The sequence below is a fragment of the Cupressus sempervirens genome, chromosome 8 (genome assembly GCF_028749045.1).
Source record: "Cupressus sempervirens isolate cs-2001-9-10 chromosome 8, ASM2874904v1, whole genome shotgun sequence".
NCBI lineage: Eukaryota > Viridiplantae > Streptophyta > Pinopsida > Cupressales > Cupressaceae > Cupressus > Cupressus sempervirens.
The window spans coordinates 502,913,795-502,931,886 of record NC_143125.1 but is presented as its reverse complement, the minus strand read 5'-3'; the positions used below and the strand labels follow the sequence as shown (position 1 = coordinate 502,931,886).

Below are 18,092 nucleotides of genomic sequence, written 5' to 3'. Positions count from 1 at the left end.
TAAGGATCTATAACTAGGCCACTAGCATCCTAGCGGCTTGTTGGGAAGCCTTGCGTGGTAATCTAGTCATTTTCCCTTGAATCATTGCATCTATGGAGGTAGAGCCGCTGGTTAGCTTTCATCAAATTCGATCCCCATCCATTTGCTAATCTTTCCATTCATAAGAGTAGGAGTAGAGTAGTGAGTAGTTTAGTATTTGGAGCTTTGAGGAAGGAAGTTAGGAGAAGCATCATTGGTAGACATAACCCCATCATCACCACCATCAACATTATCCGACACTCGTATATTTTAAAAACCCATCATCATCACCATGATCCCAAAATCCAAGTCATCATTGAATGAACAACGTAAGGCCGCCTACATGATTACCAACAAATCACATCAATATAACTGAGTTAGTATCCACAGGTGTAAGGAACATTGGAGTTTTTCTCATGTCTTCATGAGTATTAACTTTTCAAAAGAGGAATTGAGTGTTTGATATCCCATATCAAGTGTTGAATTGCTATATGTTATGTAGTGGTACAAAACTGACATCAATAGAATGTTGCTTTACATATTCCTCAAGTTGCATATATAATGATGAGGTTTTGTATGTTGTTGAAGATGTTTGAAGTCATTGGATTCAGAAATTTGTGCTTCAAATTGCAAAATAGTGGAAATCATATTAGTTTGAGTATGACTGTGTTTGAAACTATTTTCTATATTAAATGCATGTTTTGCATTTCTCCATATAATGGTCTCTATTATTGGCATTTTGGAGATAAGTATTTAAATTCACTTGAGTTGGCACTAGAATTTGAATTTTGGAGACATTGTTTCAAAGTTCAATGGTGTTCTTATTCGAGGTTTGGCCGACCTTTGGGTTTTACACTTCAATTAATTGTCTCAATAAATGCAAGTCAACATGTAAAGCGTATGATGATATTTTCGGTCCAGGATAAGGTGTATTGTGGTCCACTTCTCATTCCTTTCCACCACAAGAATGTTTAGTGCCAACCTAATTCAAAATTTGGTCATTTGCTTGGTCAACAATGGGAAACTCTACAATTGCAAGAATAGTATAAATAAAGGAAACACCATTCAAGGACGTGTGTAGCATATGCTTGTGTATGTGTGATGAGGACGTATAAAAGAGGATCAATCTCCCTATATGTAAGCAGTCCGAAGTGTGGTGCAGAGCAATGTGTACTTCAATGTGTTAGCTATCGGAAGCAGTAAGTTGAAGGCATCACAAATCTTTATGTTGCATTGCAGTTATATATCAGTGATGGATCTATTATCTTTTATTCCTTTTTATTCGGGCAATTAAATCTCCAACAATGAGTCTTCTATTTTTGGCTAGTAAGTCATTTGGCAGTGAGCCTTTCTTTGTAAATCACCTTGGTGTTCATATATTTGAAAATTAATCTTCTCCATGCTTTTTCTCTTAACAGGGTTGTCCACGCAAAACTAGTCTCTTGTGTGATTAATGGTGTGTGCTATTCATGTTTACATCTAAAAGAATTAAAGTTTGTTAAAATTGTTTAAAGATTTAATAGTATTATAACAACTAATTTGTTAATGTTTTTGAACCAGAATGCATAAATAAAAGGAACTCAAACATAAACACAAATAACCAGAGAACACAAGTCCTTATTCTAAGAAAACTCTCCTAGTTGAGGGAAAAACACATCCACACCAAAGAAATTCTCCTTTATTGAAATAAAGATCAAGACTGATTACAAGGCTCACAAGCTTAGTCAGAGAATTGAATCCTACTCTGAGATTGTTCCCACTTAGCAATCACATATAGAATGCCTTATAAAAAAATCAGAGCAGCTCAACACACTGTATGCAGGACTAATCACCCAATGAATACACCAAGAAAACAAAATATCATTGTTCATGAAAGGAAAACTAGAATCTCAATGATCAATTCAATTAACAGCGCAATGTGACTCAATGCACACCTTGAGAAAATAATAGACTTTGTACATTAAAAATTCCAATGGAGAAGCACGATAATAATATTGTCACTCTCTGATGAACAGCCCACCTTGAATTTGTCTTTATTAACCAAAGAGTACATGAAATGGTAAAACCAAAGACTACAGTTATGATCAGACTCTTTAACTCCAGAACCATTAATGCCTCGTAGTATTGGCGACAATACAGTAGTTAGTAATGACTCTTGGGATTCCAACTTTCGCATTTGAGTCGGGCCCTTCACATTCCAAATGTCAGCGTACATGAATATAGACATTTGGAAATGTGTCACGCATCCTGTCAACAGTAATCTATTGTCTATTCCATGTCAACCAACTCAATAATATGTAACAGTGCAAATAATATATGAAAGAATACTCTTCTATAGATGCTCATAATTTGGCACGAAAATGATGTCGAATTCTATGCACAACGAAGGCTATAACACAACATTATAATATGAATTGATATCATTAATGCAAAGATGAAAGACACGATGACACTTCCACAAAATCATGGTACAGTTATAGATTAACAGTAGAAAGCTTTGATAACAAAGAAATAACTGTAAAGCAATCATTTCAGGTAGATGATCTCTCTTGCAACTACATAACTTCAACACTCCCTCTTAGCATGTGAGAGATTATTCATATGTCATAGTGTGTCTCAACTTGACAAGCACAATGGAGTTGCAACCAAAAAATATCAACAAAAAAAATCCCATCACATATTTTCTCAATATAAATCTCCGCATAACAATATTCACTATAGCTAATCCTAGAGGGTGAGTCAAAAACACAAAAAATAAAGTCATGGAGTCACACACAACTTCCACCATGGCTACTCCCAAAGGGTGGGTCCACCATAGCTACTCCCAGAGGGTGGAATAAGGGATATTTCACCTTGAACTTCTCTCACAGAGAAGAACCATTAACAAGGGATTTCACCTCAAACTTCTCTAGCAAAGAAGAACTCGTTAAAAGGGATTTCACCTCAAATTTCTCTCATAAACAAGAACTCATTAACAAGGGATTTAACCTTGAACTTATCTCGCAGAGAACTCATTAACAAGGGATTGCACCTCAAATTTCTCCCACAAAGAACTCATTAACAAGGGATGGCACATCAAACTTCCCTTATGGAGAAGAACTCATTAAAGCGCATAAAGATCATCTAAATGCTGAAACCTGAGACTCCCTCTTAGCTGATACTCCCTCGCAAGAGGGGTGGAATACTCATAGTTTGAATATGACGATAAATTGGAGTCTAATGCTTGACCAAGCAACGAGCTTTTGCAATTACACTACTACACAAGCTCATTGATCCTCTACACAAGGATTTGCACTCTTCCTCTAACATACAAGCTCCCTCTAAATATCATTTCTTCCTCTTCGAAGAAACTAATATAATGACAACCTATATAGGATCTTCCTCTTTAATGAGGTTATGTATCACCAATTCAATCCCATGGCTACAAGCATTGTCTTTATGTTCATTTATATAGCCTACATGACTTTGCATGTAATATCTCATCATCTCGTTCCTTCTTGATCTATCCTGCAACCAATAGAGATTAATAATAATTCATAGAATCAACCTATCATGAATAGAAATATATAGATCAATGCTTTAAGCATATACTATTTCCAGTTTTATAAAAAAATTATGATCAATATTTAAAGGTATGATCATATAATACTTAGCTCTTTGTTGTCTAATCTTCCTTGAGAAAGATATCAGCATGCACGTAGATATGGGCTGATACACAACTATCTATTTTAACAACATTGAACAATAATCACAGACCAACATTCATACGATGATCATAGCACTGCATGCATACTATCTCGCACAATGAATACCAACAAACATCTACATGAATAGAATATCTTAAGGCTTAAGGATTCTGATTCTGAATCTTTTCTTCAGACCTGCTCTGGTACCATATTAATGTTTTTGAACCAGAATTCATAAATAAAAGAAACTGAAACACAAACAAAAATAACCAGAGAACACAAGTCCTTATCTTGGAAAAACCTCCTACTCGAGAGAGAAACCTAGCCACGCCAAAAAAGCTCTCCTTTATTGAAACAAAGATCAAGACTGATTACGAGGCTCACAAGCTCAGTCAGAGAATTGAATCTTACTCTGAGATTGTTCTGACATAGCAATCACACATAGAATGCCTTATAAAAAATCAGAGCAGCTCAGCACATTGTATGCAGAACTGATCACCCGATGAATACACAGAGAAAACAAAATACCATTGTCTCTGCAAGGCAGGATAGAATCTCAATGATCAATTCAATCAACAACGCAGTATGACTTGATGCACTCCTGCAGCCACACCTTGAGAAAATAATAGACTCTACATATTAACAGTTCCAATGTAGAAGCACGATAATAATACTGTCTCACTCAGCCGAACAGCCTGCCTTCAATTTGTCTTTATTAACCAAAGAGTACATGACATGGTAAAACCAAAAGACTACCATTATGATGAGACTCTTCAACTCTAGAACCATTGACACCTCATAGTATTGGTGACAACACAGCAGTTACTAATGAGTTGGAATTCCAACTTCCATGATAGACATTTAGAAATGTGTCACACATCCAGACAACAGTTCTAACAAATCTGACTTTCCGATGACCAACAGTAATCTATTGTCTATTCCATATCAACCAACTCGGCAATATTTAGAGGAAATAATATATAAAAGAATAATCTTCAGCAGATGCACATAATTTGGCAAGAACACAATGCCAAAGTGTATAGAAGAAGAAGGCTATAACACATAGTATTACAATAATAATTGATGTCATTAATGCAAAGATGAAAGACATGATGACACCACCACAAAGTCATTGTACATGTAATGTCCCCTTTTTGGGACATTAGAAATTTTAAAGACATATTCATATAATATTAAAATTGACTATGAGAGTGTGAATTAAATTTATAAAAGGTCAATTTAATATTATAAAGTGGGCTAAAAGTGACAAGGATAAGACGAAAAGACAGGAAGGGAGTCAAAGAGTCATAACTTTGAGAATTAAAAAAGAGAGAGTCCCATTCATTTAGGTATGCTTGGTTTATGATTCAGATTTCAGTTTCTCTCTTGCGAAAGTTATTCGGAAAGTGGGAGGACGAAAACCCTCGTGCTGGGAGGCAGTGGATGCAAACCCATTCTCTGCAGAGATGTCACATCAGGTATCTCGCGTGTGCTTAGAGGTTCTTTCTTAGTGTTCCAATCTAACTATAAATATGTGTTTAAGGTTGAACTTTAAATGCTGGTTATTGTATTGCTGATGTATAATGCAATAGTGTATTTCAAGGTATTTTATGAGAATCTACGGTTTTATATTATTGGTTTTTAATGCAACTTCATAAGTTTATGTTTTGAATATTATTTTGGGAAAGAGTCGAGTAAATATCTATTGGGGATATTTCAGTGGTATCAGAGCTAGTTTTCTTGCTAGCCTGTGAAGTTATAACAGAGCCAAATTTATGAAGGGTCAAATTTGCATATCTAAGTTTGATTCAAAAGGAACAATTGTTTTTTCTTAAAGGAACAGAACTAAGGAGCAATTGCAGCCCTGAGCTTTGTATTTGCATCAGTCGTGATCGTTTGACGAAGCAATTCAAATTCTGCTCTGTGGGTCTAGAAATATTTATGGTGACTATATGAAGCCTGGAGATTTATTGTTTATATAAGTTTTTCTTACTTTTCCCAAAGTCCAGAGAATATTTTGGCAAATACTTTGGAATGGATTAACCTTCATCTCGAAGTGGGCATTTTTGTGGGGCCAGATTTACTGAGTGATAAAGGTTATAGTACAGGCGGTGATTCTATAAAATAAGTATATGATCAAACATTGGGAAGTTATGCAACATTCAAAATAGGTATATTGAGATACAACAGATTGTTATCACGGATCAAACTATATCCTCACGAATCTTCACGGAGCCAGGTCTATTGAAAGGCAATGCATATGCAGTTCAAAACACTCTGAAGTAAACATTGGAGTGCCAAGAACAGAGGTTAATAGCCTCAATTTCATACGTCTGACTAAACTAACGACCAGTCTTTGTAAATAATATCTGCTTCACAAGATTGCATCAAAATCAGTATTGATGTATTGGTCTTTTCTGTGGCTTTGCTCTAACTAAGAGGCAACTAAAAATCTTAGAGTAGTATTCCCGAGACAAAATATCTTTCACCTTTGTAGAGGAGTTGTCATAAATTCATAATTACTTGTCGTGTATTATGAAGAAGCTAAGTCGAGACCAAGTTACACTTGTGCTGGTAAGGTTTATGTTGTGAATTGTTGCACAGAAGTGCTTGATTCCAAATGAGCACGAGAAACTCTTCACACAAATGCAGTAGGATGTAACACCTTTGTAAGAATGTTATGTTGCTAAGAACATCAAGAGGAATAACAGGAGTAATTGGGCCGATAAGACAAAAGCAGCAAAATTCATTTTGTATTTGAGGGATTGTAGTTAGAAAATAAATAGTTGGATACTCTCTAGTTTCTACTGAGTGGTCAATATCGATAGCACTTGAAGAAATTACGTAGTGGGAGTCCATTCATCTATGTGAATCGCAACAGTTGTAAGAGAAGAATCGAGCAAACCATAAATGTAACCCCTTCTCATTCGTGTCTGCCACCAAATTGTAACATGTCCTAGCTGGAATGTAAAGGACAACCGGTGATTATGGAATGTAACCGAAGGAGTTCTCCTCTAGCACAGAGGGGTTAAAAATAATGATTTTAAATAATGATAGTAAATAGGAATTGTCGGTTGTCCAAGTTGGCATTTAAGACAAACAAGTTGGAATCGTAAGAGCTTAACGGCAACAAGAACCTTTAATAAAGCGTGGAATAAAATTACTGCCATTTGTTTTTATATGCCCAGGTGTTGTTTTTTATTTGTGCCAAGTGTTGAGAAGTTGTTGAAGACAAAATTGCAGGGGCATCGGATAATTCACTATTTTCGAATTCTTAAAACACTCACGTGGATATTTGGAAGCATTGTTTCATATTCCAATGATGAGAAATATCGACTAGTCTTAGTTGGACAATTCTAACTACTAATAGTCATTTTCTTGGAAAATCTATGAGCCTGTGCAAAAAGACATGTCGTGAAGACTAAGGAGTCAGACAAATATGAAGTGATTGTTAGCTAGAACATTACAAGTGTATTCCAGTTACTTATTGGGCCTTATAAATGGTGCAAAACAATTTCTCGTGTTGATTTGAGCTGGCCAAATATATCCAAGGCTCATAGGAATGAAAATCTGATACTAGACACAATTTATATGTTACCAAAATGTCTTCTTGAAGCTAATATGATTAATTCTTGGTGAAGCTTTGTAAGTTTCTACAGAAGCAATCTATCTGGGTGTATCATTGGTTGGAGGATTGAGGATTATCTTTCGAGCAGATTGGAAAAAAAAAACTGGGCGACAACGATTCATAAATGGAGTGTTGAGACCTCATCAGAGTATAGAACAAGGATTTGACTGTTGCATGGTCCTATTTCTAAACATAGGAGCTGCAAAACCAAAATACAAGACTGCTTGAGTACGGGGAACCTCCAGTTTCTACATTTTCCTAAGGACTGTCAACCCAATCCTAAAACAAATTCATAAAACTGAGTTCATGTTGGCACCCACTCAGAATCCTATAACGTATGTACTCAAGAGGGCTGGAGCACGAAGAATTGTGCGAACTATTGACAAAAGATATCTTTCAAAGAAAGATATTCAAATTCTAGGAGACGCCCATACCTTGCAGAGATTCATTGCTTAAATTGGACACTCAAGGAGCATTGGAACTTAAATTTTTTGTATAAAATACTTACAAAGTCACTATGTGTTGGGAGTGTTTATTTGTGAAGGTAAGGAACTGTGTTATGAAATGTGGAATTGGGTTTACTTGAGGTTGAATTGTTCACAATTTGCTACAACTCAAACTCCATTACAACAAATCAGACTGATAATAGTATTAAGCCAGAAGTCATAATATCAGTTGCTAGCGGGTTAGTATAACATTTTGGGAAAAAAATGAAGCAAGAAGTATTAAACATAAGGGTTATTAGAATAATTTAGAAGCACATGAAATACTGGAATAGGAGTGAGTGTAATTTATTGCTGTTAGAATTTCCAGTGAATAGGGATTAATACTGGTGCAACCATTTGTGGAAGAAACAAAACAATGGAAGATTTGAAAAACAATGTCTTTTCAGATGAATTTAATAATACTTTCAATGGCCCTTAGCTAAGAAACTTGCAGGAAGAAAAACAATTGGGTCGGCTACACGTACTTGGGTTGCAATTAGAACAAATGGAATCTTCAAATGATGTTCTCTCCAAATTAGAAGAGATAGAAACTTATTTGACCAATGTAGAGCAGGCAGATTGTAAACTTTTAAATTGGACATTACAACCTTCAATGGTGACTTTGGTCCAACCCAAGTTTATGGAGCATCCAAATAAACGGGTAAACCTTGTGGTTGATTCTTGTCTCAATGAGATTATACGACTCATCTCCTACAATAGTCTACAATGGTGTAGTGTTGAAGAAAGTTTTGCAGCTAATAGTGATTTACAAGTTAAAGGAATCCCTATGAGGCAGCAATAGATTTGCTCGACATGTGAGGACATTAGTAAACCTAATCCTATTTGTGGGAATTGTAATAATGAAGAGGAGGCAAAAGAAATTCACACCAGCACAGGGAAAAATGTAGATAAGATGATTTCAGTTGTGGATAAGGAATATACAAGTTTTTACATTGGTGATTTGGAGTATAGCTTCAACAAACATGTTGATAAGGCCGATTGTACTCGAAGTAATAACATGTTGGAGTCTTTGTGTGATGAACCATATGTTTTTTATACACATGATATAAATTTAGAGGAACAATCTAAGATTACATTGCAAGACAATGAGCCGCTTCAACATGACAATAAAGAGATGCATGCCTTAGAGAACCAACTGAAGGTCAGTGAAGACATAGTTGTGGCATCCTTGGTACGTTATGACAACACTCATAGGATGGTTGATGGTCTCTATAGGAAGGCTCAAAAGGGAGTGGAAGGAGATTGGCTTGTTGCTGATTTGCAGGTAGTCAAAACAGCCCTTGAATCTATGAAATCAAATTATTTATGCTTGCTTTCTGACAGGGATTATATTCTTAAGGTTGTTGGAATATATGCTGATCAGTTGAGTAAAGGAAAGAATGAGATTATGGAGCTCAACATGGAGCTTAAGTATGCTCATAAGGCATTCGATGATGTGCAAATTGCTTTTCAAGAAGTAGAAAATCAGGTCAGAGAAACATGAGAGTAAATAGAGGAAGGCGTTTTTCCAAGAAGTAATTAATGAACTTGATAGCATTCAGCAAACTTATGACTTGGATAGTTGTCCCAAAAGACTAAGTACCAAAACTTCAGATCATACTCATCTTGTAGACAACCCGTTGTTTGAAGTAGATGCTGATTGGATAATGGAGAACCTGCTATTCGAGTCCGATGATGGCACACTCATTGATTTTGGTCAACAATTCCAGATTGACAATTGTTGTAACCAAGAGACTGCCTTGACAAAGGGACATAACGCTGATTACAAATCAGCCTGGGATAGAGATGGGGCGAGCGGTATAGCTAGGGTGCATATAGTGAGAGGGGCAACGTTGTGGCAATTGAGTAGTTGGAGTACTCCACCCACTATGGGCACAAAGCAGCAACATAGTACAGATAGTTGGGAAGATGGATGGCCCTTTTATTTGTGGGATCCGACAGGAACATTCCCATGGTTCGTAATGTTTCCAGGAGTTGGTTGGCACACAGTTGAGTTCCCACAATTATTTGACCACAATGGTGCTCATGATATCAATTGGAGTGAGATTCTCAATCAGACTAGGGATCCTCTTGTATATGATGGTAGCACATGTCAGGTTGTTCTAGTTGAACATGCACATGAGATGGTTTGGGATCCAAGTGTTGACCATATGTATCTATGGCATGTTGAGGATTTTTTTGTAGTTCTACTCATATTGAGACTAGATGCGATGATAATCAGAGTTGTACAGCCTACAAATGCAGCGATACTTCATCGATTAATATGGGATCCAGGGATCCGGTTGATGGATGGGTTGCATTTGGACACCTTGCTTCGCAGTGTGGTAGGATTTGTTTTCAGATTGGGCTACAGAGCTACCTGTAGATTCATATGGGATCCTGGTATTGATTGCTTTGAGGATTAAAAAGGAGAGTCTAATTCATTCAGGTATGCTTGGTTCATGATTCAGATTTAAGTTTCTCTCTTGCGAGAGTTATTCGAAAATTTTCAACTTTCATCCAACGGGAGGGCAAAAATCCTCACATGAAAACCCTTGTGCCGGAGACAGTGAACACAAACTCATTGTCTGCGGAGACGTCACATCAAGTGTCTCGCGTGTGCTTACAGGTTCTTTCTTAGTGTTCCAATATGACTGTAAATGAACTTTGAATGCTGGTTATTGTATTGTTGATGTATAACGCAATAGCATATTTCAAGGTATTTTATCAATGAGAATCCACGGTTTTATATTATTGGTTTTTAATGCAACTTCATAAGTTATGTTTTGAATATTATTTTGGGAAAGAGTCGGATAAATATCTATTGGGGATATTTCAATGTAGTTAATAGATTAACAGTAGAAAGCTCTGATAACAAAGGAATAACTGCAAAGCAATCATTTCAAGTAAATAATCTCTCTCACAACTACGTAACTTTAACATGATTCCCCGCCCACCATTTGTCTTGCACATTCAACAGCTCTTTCCCATGATTTTGACATGTTGCTAGTGCAGCGTGTCAAGTTGTCAAACGCAAGTCTCAGCAACGTTTTCCAAATACTCGGGAAGTAAACCATGTGAGTACATGAAAACCAAAAAAACTTGTAAATATTGACCACTTGAGAATTTCAGAATCAATGATAGGATCCATTTTTTTAGCTTCTTGGAAGCTACACCAACTAGCCTCCAGCTGTAATTTCAAATCAAACAGCCTATACCTAAGACGACCAAATTTCCCCTTAAGACATCATAATTCAATTTACACCAACCTGCTAGTGACAGACTCCATTTTATAATTAGCTCTTGTAACCCCATTGATTGGGTATGATCAATTTATATTTAGTTATAAATTATTATAATCTATAACAAATATATTTTATATTAGTAAGATATGATTATATATATTTAAATTATTATAAATATTTGTAGGGCTGACACCAACCATAGTAAACATGAGAGCTGAAAATTTGTTGTACCAGCAAACCCAACCCCATACCTGATTTGGTAACTTAGCTTTAAGCAATAGTGGAATCAAACTTTGATGTACCAACTATGACATATAACGATGGTTTTTTTTTTCATTTCATATCTCTCTAGATCAATTCGTTACTAGCAAGGTATACAAAAGTAATTAATGTATTGATGGTCCTAGTTTTCATTATATAACCCAGTGTCGCATCAATTGCAATTTCCTATAGCTCAGTCTGCTCAATCATGATTGCATGATAAACTTGGCATAGGACTGTTAGCATTCTACTTTGCACATTTCATAGCTGAAGACAACTCAATTAGAAGTGTGTACACTACTATTCAAATTACATAGCAAAGCTCCCTGAGACCTAACTAAATGTAAACTTACAACTAAAAGTAGAAGTTACAATCTTCAAATAAAAAACCAGCCTTCAGTTCCACAGGAGCCTTGGATCTCACGACTTGCAATTGGTTGCTAAAAAAGAAGATAATCTTTTATGTAAAAGTCAATAGATGTGAAAGCACAAACCTGACAAGTATTTGTTTCGAGCTTTATTTTCTCTTCATATAACTTAGTACCCTCAGTGACTACCTGGACGCCAATGTTATTATGGTATTTCAATAAGGCATTCGCCTCTGCAGCAGTCTGGATTGCAAGTTCTCGAGTAGGACACAAAATCAGTACAACAATGGGTTTCTTCAGATTTTGACTGGGTGGAGGCAACTTTACAACTGCCTCAATTGCTGGAAGCTGCAAAATAAAAACCATAATCAAATATTCTTCTAGAATGTCACAGAACTAAGTGTATGCACTGTCTTAGTAAAATTTATTGACAGAAAATTATTATAAAAACTAAAAGTCAGATCAAATTACAGTTCACTTCAAAAAAATTAATAAATCAATATGCATACCAAAAAGGCTAGAGTCTTGCCTGTTCCTCTTTTAGCTTTGACTAGTACATCCTTTCCTGCATCCAATGCCTCAAAATCACTAGACTGCTTTGAGTTGATTTGACTACAATAATATCAAATGCAGAGGTATACTATCTGTTTCTTCCAAAGTGGTAAATAAGTCACTCTCTAGGATTCTTTCAAGAGAGACCCTAGTTATCTGTAAGTATTTAAATCAATTCCGTTAGGTGAGCTTTCTTGATGCAAGAATTCTGTACTACATTGAAAACTTTCTGCTAATGGATCCTATGCCTTATTTTCTGAATGAGGCTCTTGCAATGCAGTACATCAAGAAATAATGTATGTTTATTATAAACAGAATTAATGTACAAATCTTGTATCAAAATTAGTTTCAGATTGGAAGGCAGCTCCAAAACAGGAAAAGGAATCTTAATATCCCAATCATCTGCATCTTTTAGAATTAATGTAGAAATCTTGTATCAAAATTGGTTTCAGATTGGACGGCAGCTCCAAAACAGGAAAAGGAATCAAAATATCCCAATCATCTGCATCTTTTGATATCCTTTAAAAACATAAACACATTTGCCAGTTTTTGGCATAGCTCGTATAACATCCCCTCCACAATGAAATACATAGTTACAGAGAGCTTTCCTATAAACAAATAAAATAAAAATTGGATTACAAATGTTAAGTAAATTCATCAGAAACACACTTACTAGAGACTTCCAGCGACAATTATGAATTTCTGTGCACGTAACAAGTATAGGCATTTAGGTGAAAGCTAACCGGCCAATCTCACCTTCTAGAATAATTGGAAGAGTGGCTTCCTGCATAACTGTCATTTGCACATACCCTGCTGATGAAAGGGCCTGAAGGGAAAATAGTGAGATATTACATTGATCAAATCTGCAAGAACAGTACAAGATCCATTAAAAGAAAAATCAAAACAAGCTTGCACAAGATATATGCACCTTGAGTACCAACCATACAATTTCTAGAGATATCAAAAAAGCAGTTTCCACAATTGCAGCTTACTAGGCAAGTCACAGATATTGAGTAGAACAGAGTACAGAGGACCAAAGGGAACTTGTCAATCAAAAACTAGTATAGAAAATATACAGCAAATCATGTATTTAAAAAATGCAATAATGTATGACAAGTTCACCTAGAAAAACTCAAAATATATTCATAAGTTGTAACTCATCTTGGAAAGTGTAGGATAGTCACTGCTTCATACTGGTTACATGCTTATCCATAATACAGTTAGCTAAGTTGCTGGTCCTAGTTTGAATTCAGACTTAAGTTCAAGATTGGGGCTTGCGGATTCAATCAAAATTTTCTTAGGGTGGGTTTGAGTTCGTTTTGGGTTCGTCTGTATATAAAAAATAAAAAATATATACATATATGCAGCAGCAAATTGTTCGTAGCACATACTAGACCACTCTACTAATAGTAAAGTAACATAGAAAAATACACTTAATGTTTTAGTCCAAATTACATTATAAAATGCAAAAATACACCACCATTTTGATATTTCAATACGAAAATAATAATGTCAACATTAACAATCAGCCATCACTGATCAATTATCAAGTCATCAAACATATAACCATTCTCTTGCTGTGGCTAATTAGAAGCCCAAACAATGCCACTAGCATTCATACTAGCAATCTCAGCCTCAGGATTAGCCTCAGGTTCAATAGGTAACTGATGAAAGAGTATATGCTCCAACTCCTCTTGGATATCGATGAACCAGTAACCTATCAAGATTTTCTATTTTGAAATTAAAGAGTTAAGAGTTATGAATTAATTTATTAAATTATAAGTATAAAGAGTTAAGAGTTATGAATTAAATTACAAGTATAAATTCAATATTCATCAACAAGAATTTAGAAATTAGAATCTTAAGAGTTAAGAACTTACTTGTGATAAAACTTTGATTGCAACGAGTTGTTACTGCTGGTATATTTCTCCATGGAAGCGTCACCATTTATCAGCATCAGCACCTTCCTTGCTTTCAAGAGTGTCAAGACCACAATCATTAGTGCATGTAAAACTCATGAATGTATACCTCACCATAGGTCGTATGTGATTGGGAAAGAGTCTACAAAGGGCTGCATTGTACCTGTGAGCAACTTCAGGATCTCTATATCAGGCAATTCTAGTGCTACTCTTATTAGGGACTGCTCGACAAAAGTGCCTAGGGCTCAATGTAATGGCAAGAAGATGCAAGGTGTAGTCCTTTAGTTCCATCAACTAAACCATGATTTTCTAGAGTTCCTTAAAAAATGTTTCTTCAGGATCTTGCTCTTTCTCATTTACTTATTTTTTCATATACTCAATCATGGAGTCAATGCCATAATATACCTCATCCAAACAAGGCCTATCCGTGTTAGTATATCGGATCACACTGAATAAGCTTAGTAAATCTCAGGAGGTACTTAGCACAATCCAACCAAGAGTCATATAGTATCATTGCATCAATAGCAGCTGCCCTTGTACAACTAGATTGCCTCCATATGCTCCAATTAGCATTGCTTACCATTCTAGACAATGCCTCCTTAACCTTTACAAAGCATCTTGAAACAATTGTGTTAGAGGCAAAACAAGTCTTAACAACCTATTTCAAAATCAAAATATAATAAGTTAAAATTAAAAACTTTGAAAGCTTACCAATCAAGTCTGAATTATATTTATATTTTAAATACTTAAACTAGCCTTTGAGAGCTCCAATCTCGAGAATTGTTTAAATATGACTTGTGACATATGGCAGTGCAAGATGAACATTTGGATCTCTTAGGAATCAGTATACATTTGTTTGATCCACTCAACTTTCTTGCCAATTTTCCGCAGCATTAGGTTGAGTGAGTGGCTAGCACAAGGTGGCCAAAAAATGTGTTTATAACATTCTTGCCAATTTTCTACTCAACTTTCTTGCCAATTTTCCGCAGCATTAGGTTGAGTGAATGGATAGCACAAGGTGGCAAGATGAACATTTGGATCTCTTAGGAATCAGCATACATTTGTTTGATCCACTCAACTTTCTTGCCAATTTTCCGCAGCATTAGGTTGAGTGAGTGGATAGCACAAGGTGGCCAAAAAATTTGTTTATAACACTCCTCAACCAATAACCCGCACGCCCTACAAATTTTGGCATTGTTTGTTATCACCTAGACAACATTTTGAGTGTCAACTTGCTCATTGGCTTGGAGAAGAATGTTTTCAATAAATCGATTGTCCTTTCTTTCCCTTCACAATTCACTGCTCTCAAAAATATTGCACCTCTTGTGGACAGTACAATAACATTGATCATGATCAAAGGGTGAGTTCTTGCATCTTCCAATCCATCAGATACTGTGGACACACCTATCTTGATCCAAGAATGATGAGCTTCAAAGAATCATCTACACACCTCACCTCTTTGTCCAATAAAGTGGTGTGCACCTTCTCATAACCTAGGCCCTTGAACCCCTTTGGAACCTCATTAATTAATCTCACCATTTTTTGCCAACATAGAGAACAAACAACATTAAATGTAAATCCATTTGCATAAATGCATCTTGCTATGTCTTACTCGACAATGTCTTGACCCTCATTGTGGAATTTCATTCAAAGGCTCCCACTAGACAATGTCTTTACCCTCATTGTGAAATTTCATTTCAAAGGCCACCACTCGACAATGTCTTTACCCTCATTGTGAAATTGCATTTCAAAGGCCACCACTCGACAATGTCTTTACACTCATTGTGGAATTCCATTTCAAAGGCTCCCTTGCTCTCTCATTTGACACTAGTTCTTGAGGAACACACAAGATGGATGGCCCTCTACGAATTGTTGATTGGAAACTAAAGCCATAGAGGCCTTTGATGCCTTTTTACTTCTAGACCTTTCCAAGGATGACTAATTACATTCTGATTTGTTTATCTAAGGATGGTATGACTGATTAGTATCACTGCATTGTATGACTATTGTATTCAGATGTGATAAAAATGAATTGATTCATGTCAATGTTGTGTTGATATTTATTTCACTGAAATGCATTGTGCATCAGAATTTGGAATGGTGTACCATTACATATGTAAAGAGAAGTGTGCATTTATTAAAAATGTGTAAATCACCACCATAGATCAATTGGGTCAATTACTTATGTCTCCGATTTGCATTGCTTTTATGTTCATGTGAGAACCATTGTGGTTGCACATGTGATTCATTGCTTATAGAATCATGAATAAATTATTCAATTCATTTGCATCGTGTGATCCTTATCACTGTGATCATGATGTTGAGATGTTCTTACCTTGCATAGTGTAGAATAAAATGTTCTTAAAGAGTGTTCTACATCATATACCATTCGAGATTGTAGCCATAACCTTGGCCTGGCCCTACTTTGCATAGCATGCAACCTATATTGTTGGCATACTTTGCATAGCATGCAACCTATATTGTTGGCATAAGTTCCACATAATGGTATCATTGTGTTGCGGGGGTAGAGTACCTCTTGTCAAGTTGTCCTTGTATAATATAACTCATTAGGTTGTAACATGTGTTGGTAATTCATGATGTGAGCATAACCATCTCCCTTGTGTGGGAAGTTTCTTATGTGGCCAAATGTTAATCATCCTGGTAGTAGTCAATGTGAAAGTTGTTAATTTTGAACCAGAATAATAGCCATATGGAATATACAGAAATAAATTTGCAACAACACAAAACAATATATCCTGGGAAAAAACCTACTCAGCGAGGGAAAGAACCCAACCCACCAGAAATAGATTTTTTTTAAAGTTTCTCAAAACAAGATTACGAGAGCTTCACTTCTTTTAAAGTCTTCAAAAGCTCATTGATCTCAACCAGATCAGAATTCATAAAACAGAGAACTTCAATATCAACTCACTTTATATCCACCAAAATAAACACACTATTGTTCATATATAAAGCATAGACCAAATAATATTATTCTCAGTTCTCAGAATATAAGCATGATACACTACTATCAATCTCAAGTTTTGATTATCAGAACTGGACTGTTATTGTGATATTGATATCAGGATTTGACTGAGTAGTTTTCAAGTCAAACTCATTGACCCATGTTTCACGAGTAGTGGTTCACATGAACCCATCGCTTATGAGAATGAATGGAACACTTAGCACTCGTTGGATCTAGGTGATGCCCACAAGGTGAAGCACCCAGACTTCCCAGGAGGTCACCCATCCCAGTACTACTCCAGCTCAAGCGCGCTTAAGTACAGAGTTTCCTCCATGGTTAAACCCACTCTGCTTACAACCCCATTTGCAAAACCTTTACCAATTGTTGAGCCTTATGAACCATTCATTAGAAAGCCCCTTAAGCTCATCAATTAGAATGATATTAATCATTCTACACCACGGAAACTTCTAGTGGAATATCTTTTCATACCATACAATAAGATAGACCAGAAAACGATCACTTCTTTCTGATATCCACCAATAGAGAAACCATATCTTCGGAGTGAAGAAGAAAACTCAAACAGCTGTCATTACATAACAACCTGTCATTTCATATTGATATTAATTTGCACTTATGTATAAAGAATGAACACCGACGACCCATAAGAAACATTAAAAAGCTGCCGTAAATGTTGAGGTGGATCGCATAAATGACATGTCATTGATAAGATAACAGTAATCTTCCACAACATTACAAACAGGCTATGGAGGAGATGGAAAGAATATAACTGGTGGATGAAAAGCACAAACAGATATATGAAAGGCACAAACAGAAATATGTAAGCCATCTTCAGCTGAGGGAGTGCGAACATGAATAGAGGAGGATGCAGGGTATACATAATGAATGATAGTCACCAAAGATGGAGAAACATAACCAAGCGATCATACAGCAGAGGATTCTCTTATAAG

The 18,092-nt window shown here is 35.9% G+C and overlaps 1 protein-coding gene across 1 annotated transcript in view; it reads right to left on the bottom strand.

The window, feature by feature from the left end:
• Positions 1 to 18,092, bottom strand: part of LOC149543394 (uncharacterized) — an 89,286-nt gene that overhangs the window by 30,738 nt on the left and 40,456 nt on the right. Inside the window, exons 2-4 of the mRNA XM_089795798.1 lie at positions 13,000 to 13,106; positions 12,201 to 12,256; positions 11,818 to 12,039 (exon numbers count right to left, since the gene is read on the bottom strand). Coding sequence (XP_089651924.1) covers positions 11,818 to 12,039; positions 12,201 to 12,256; positions 13,000 to 13,106 — 385 coding nt within the window. The remainder of the gene's footprint in view (positions 1 to 11,817; positions 12,040 to 12,200; positions 12,257 to 12,999; positions 13,107 to 18,092) is intronic.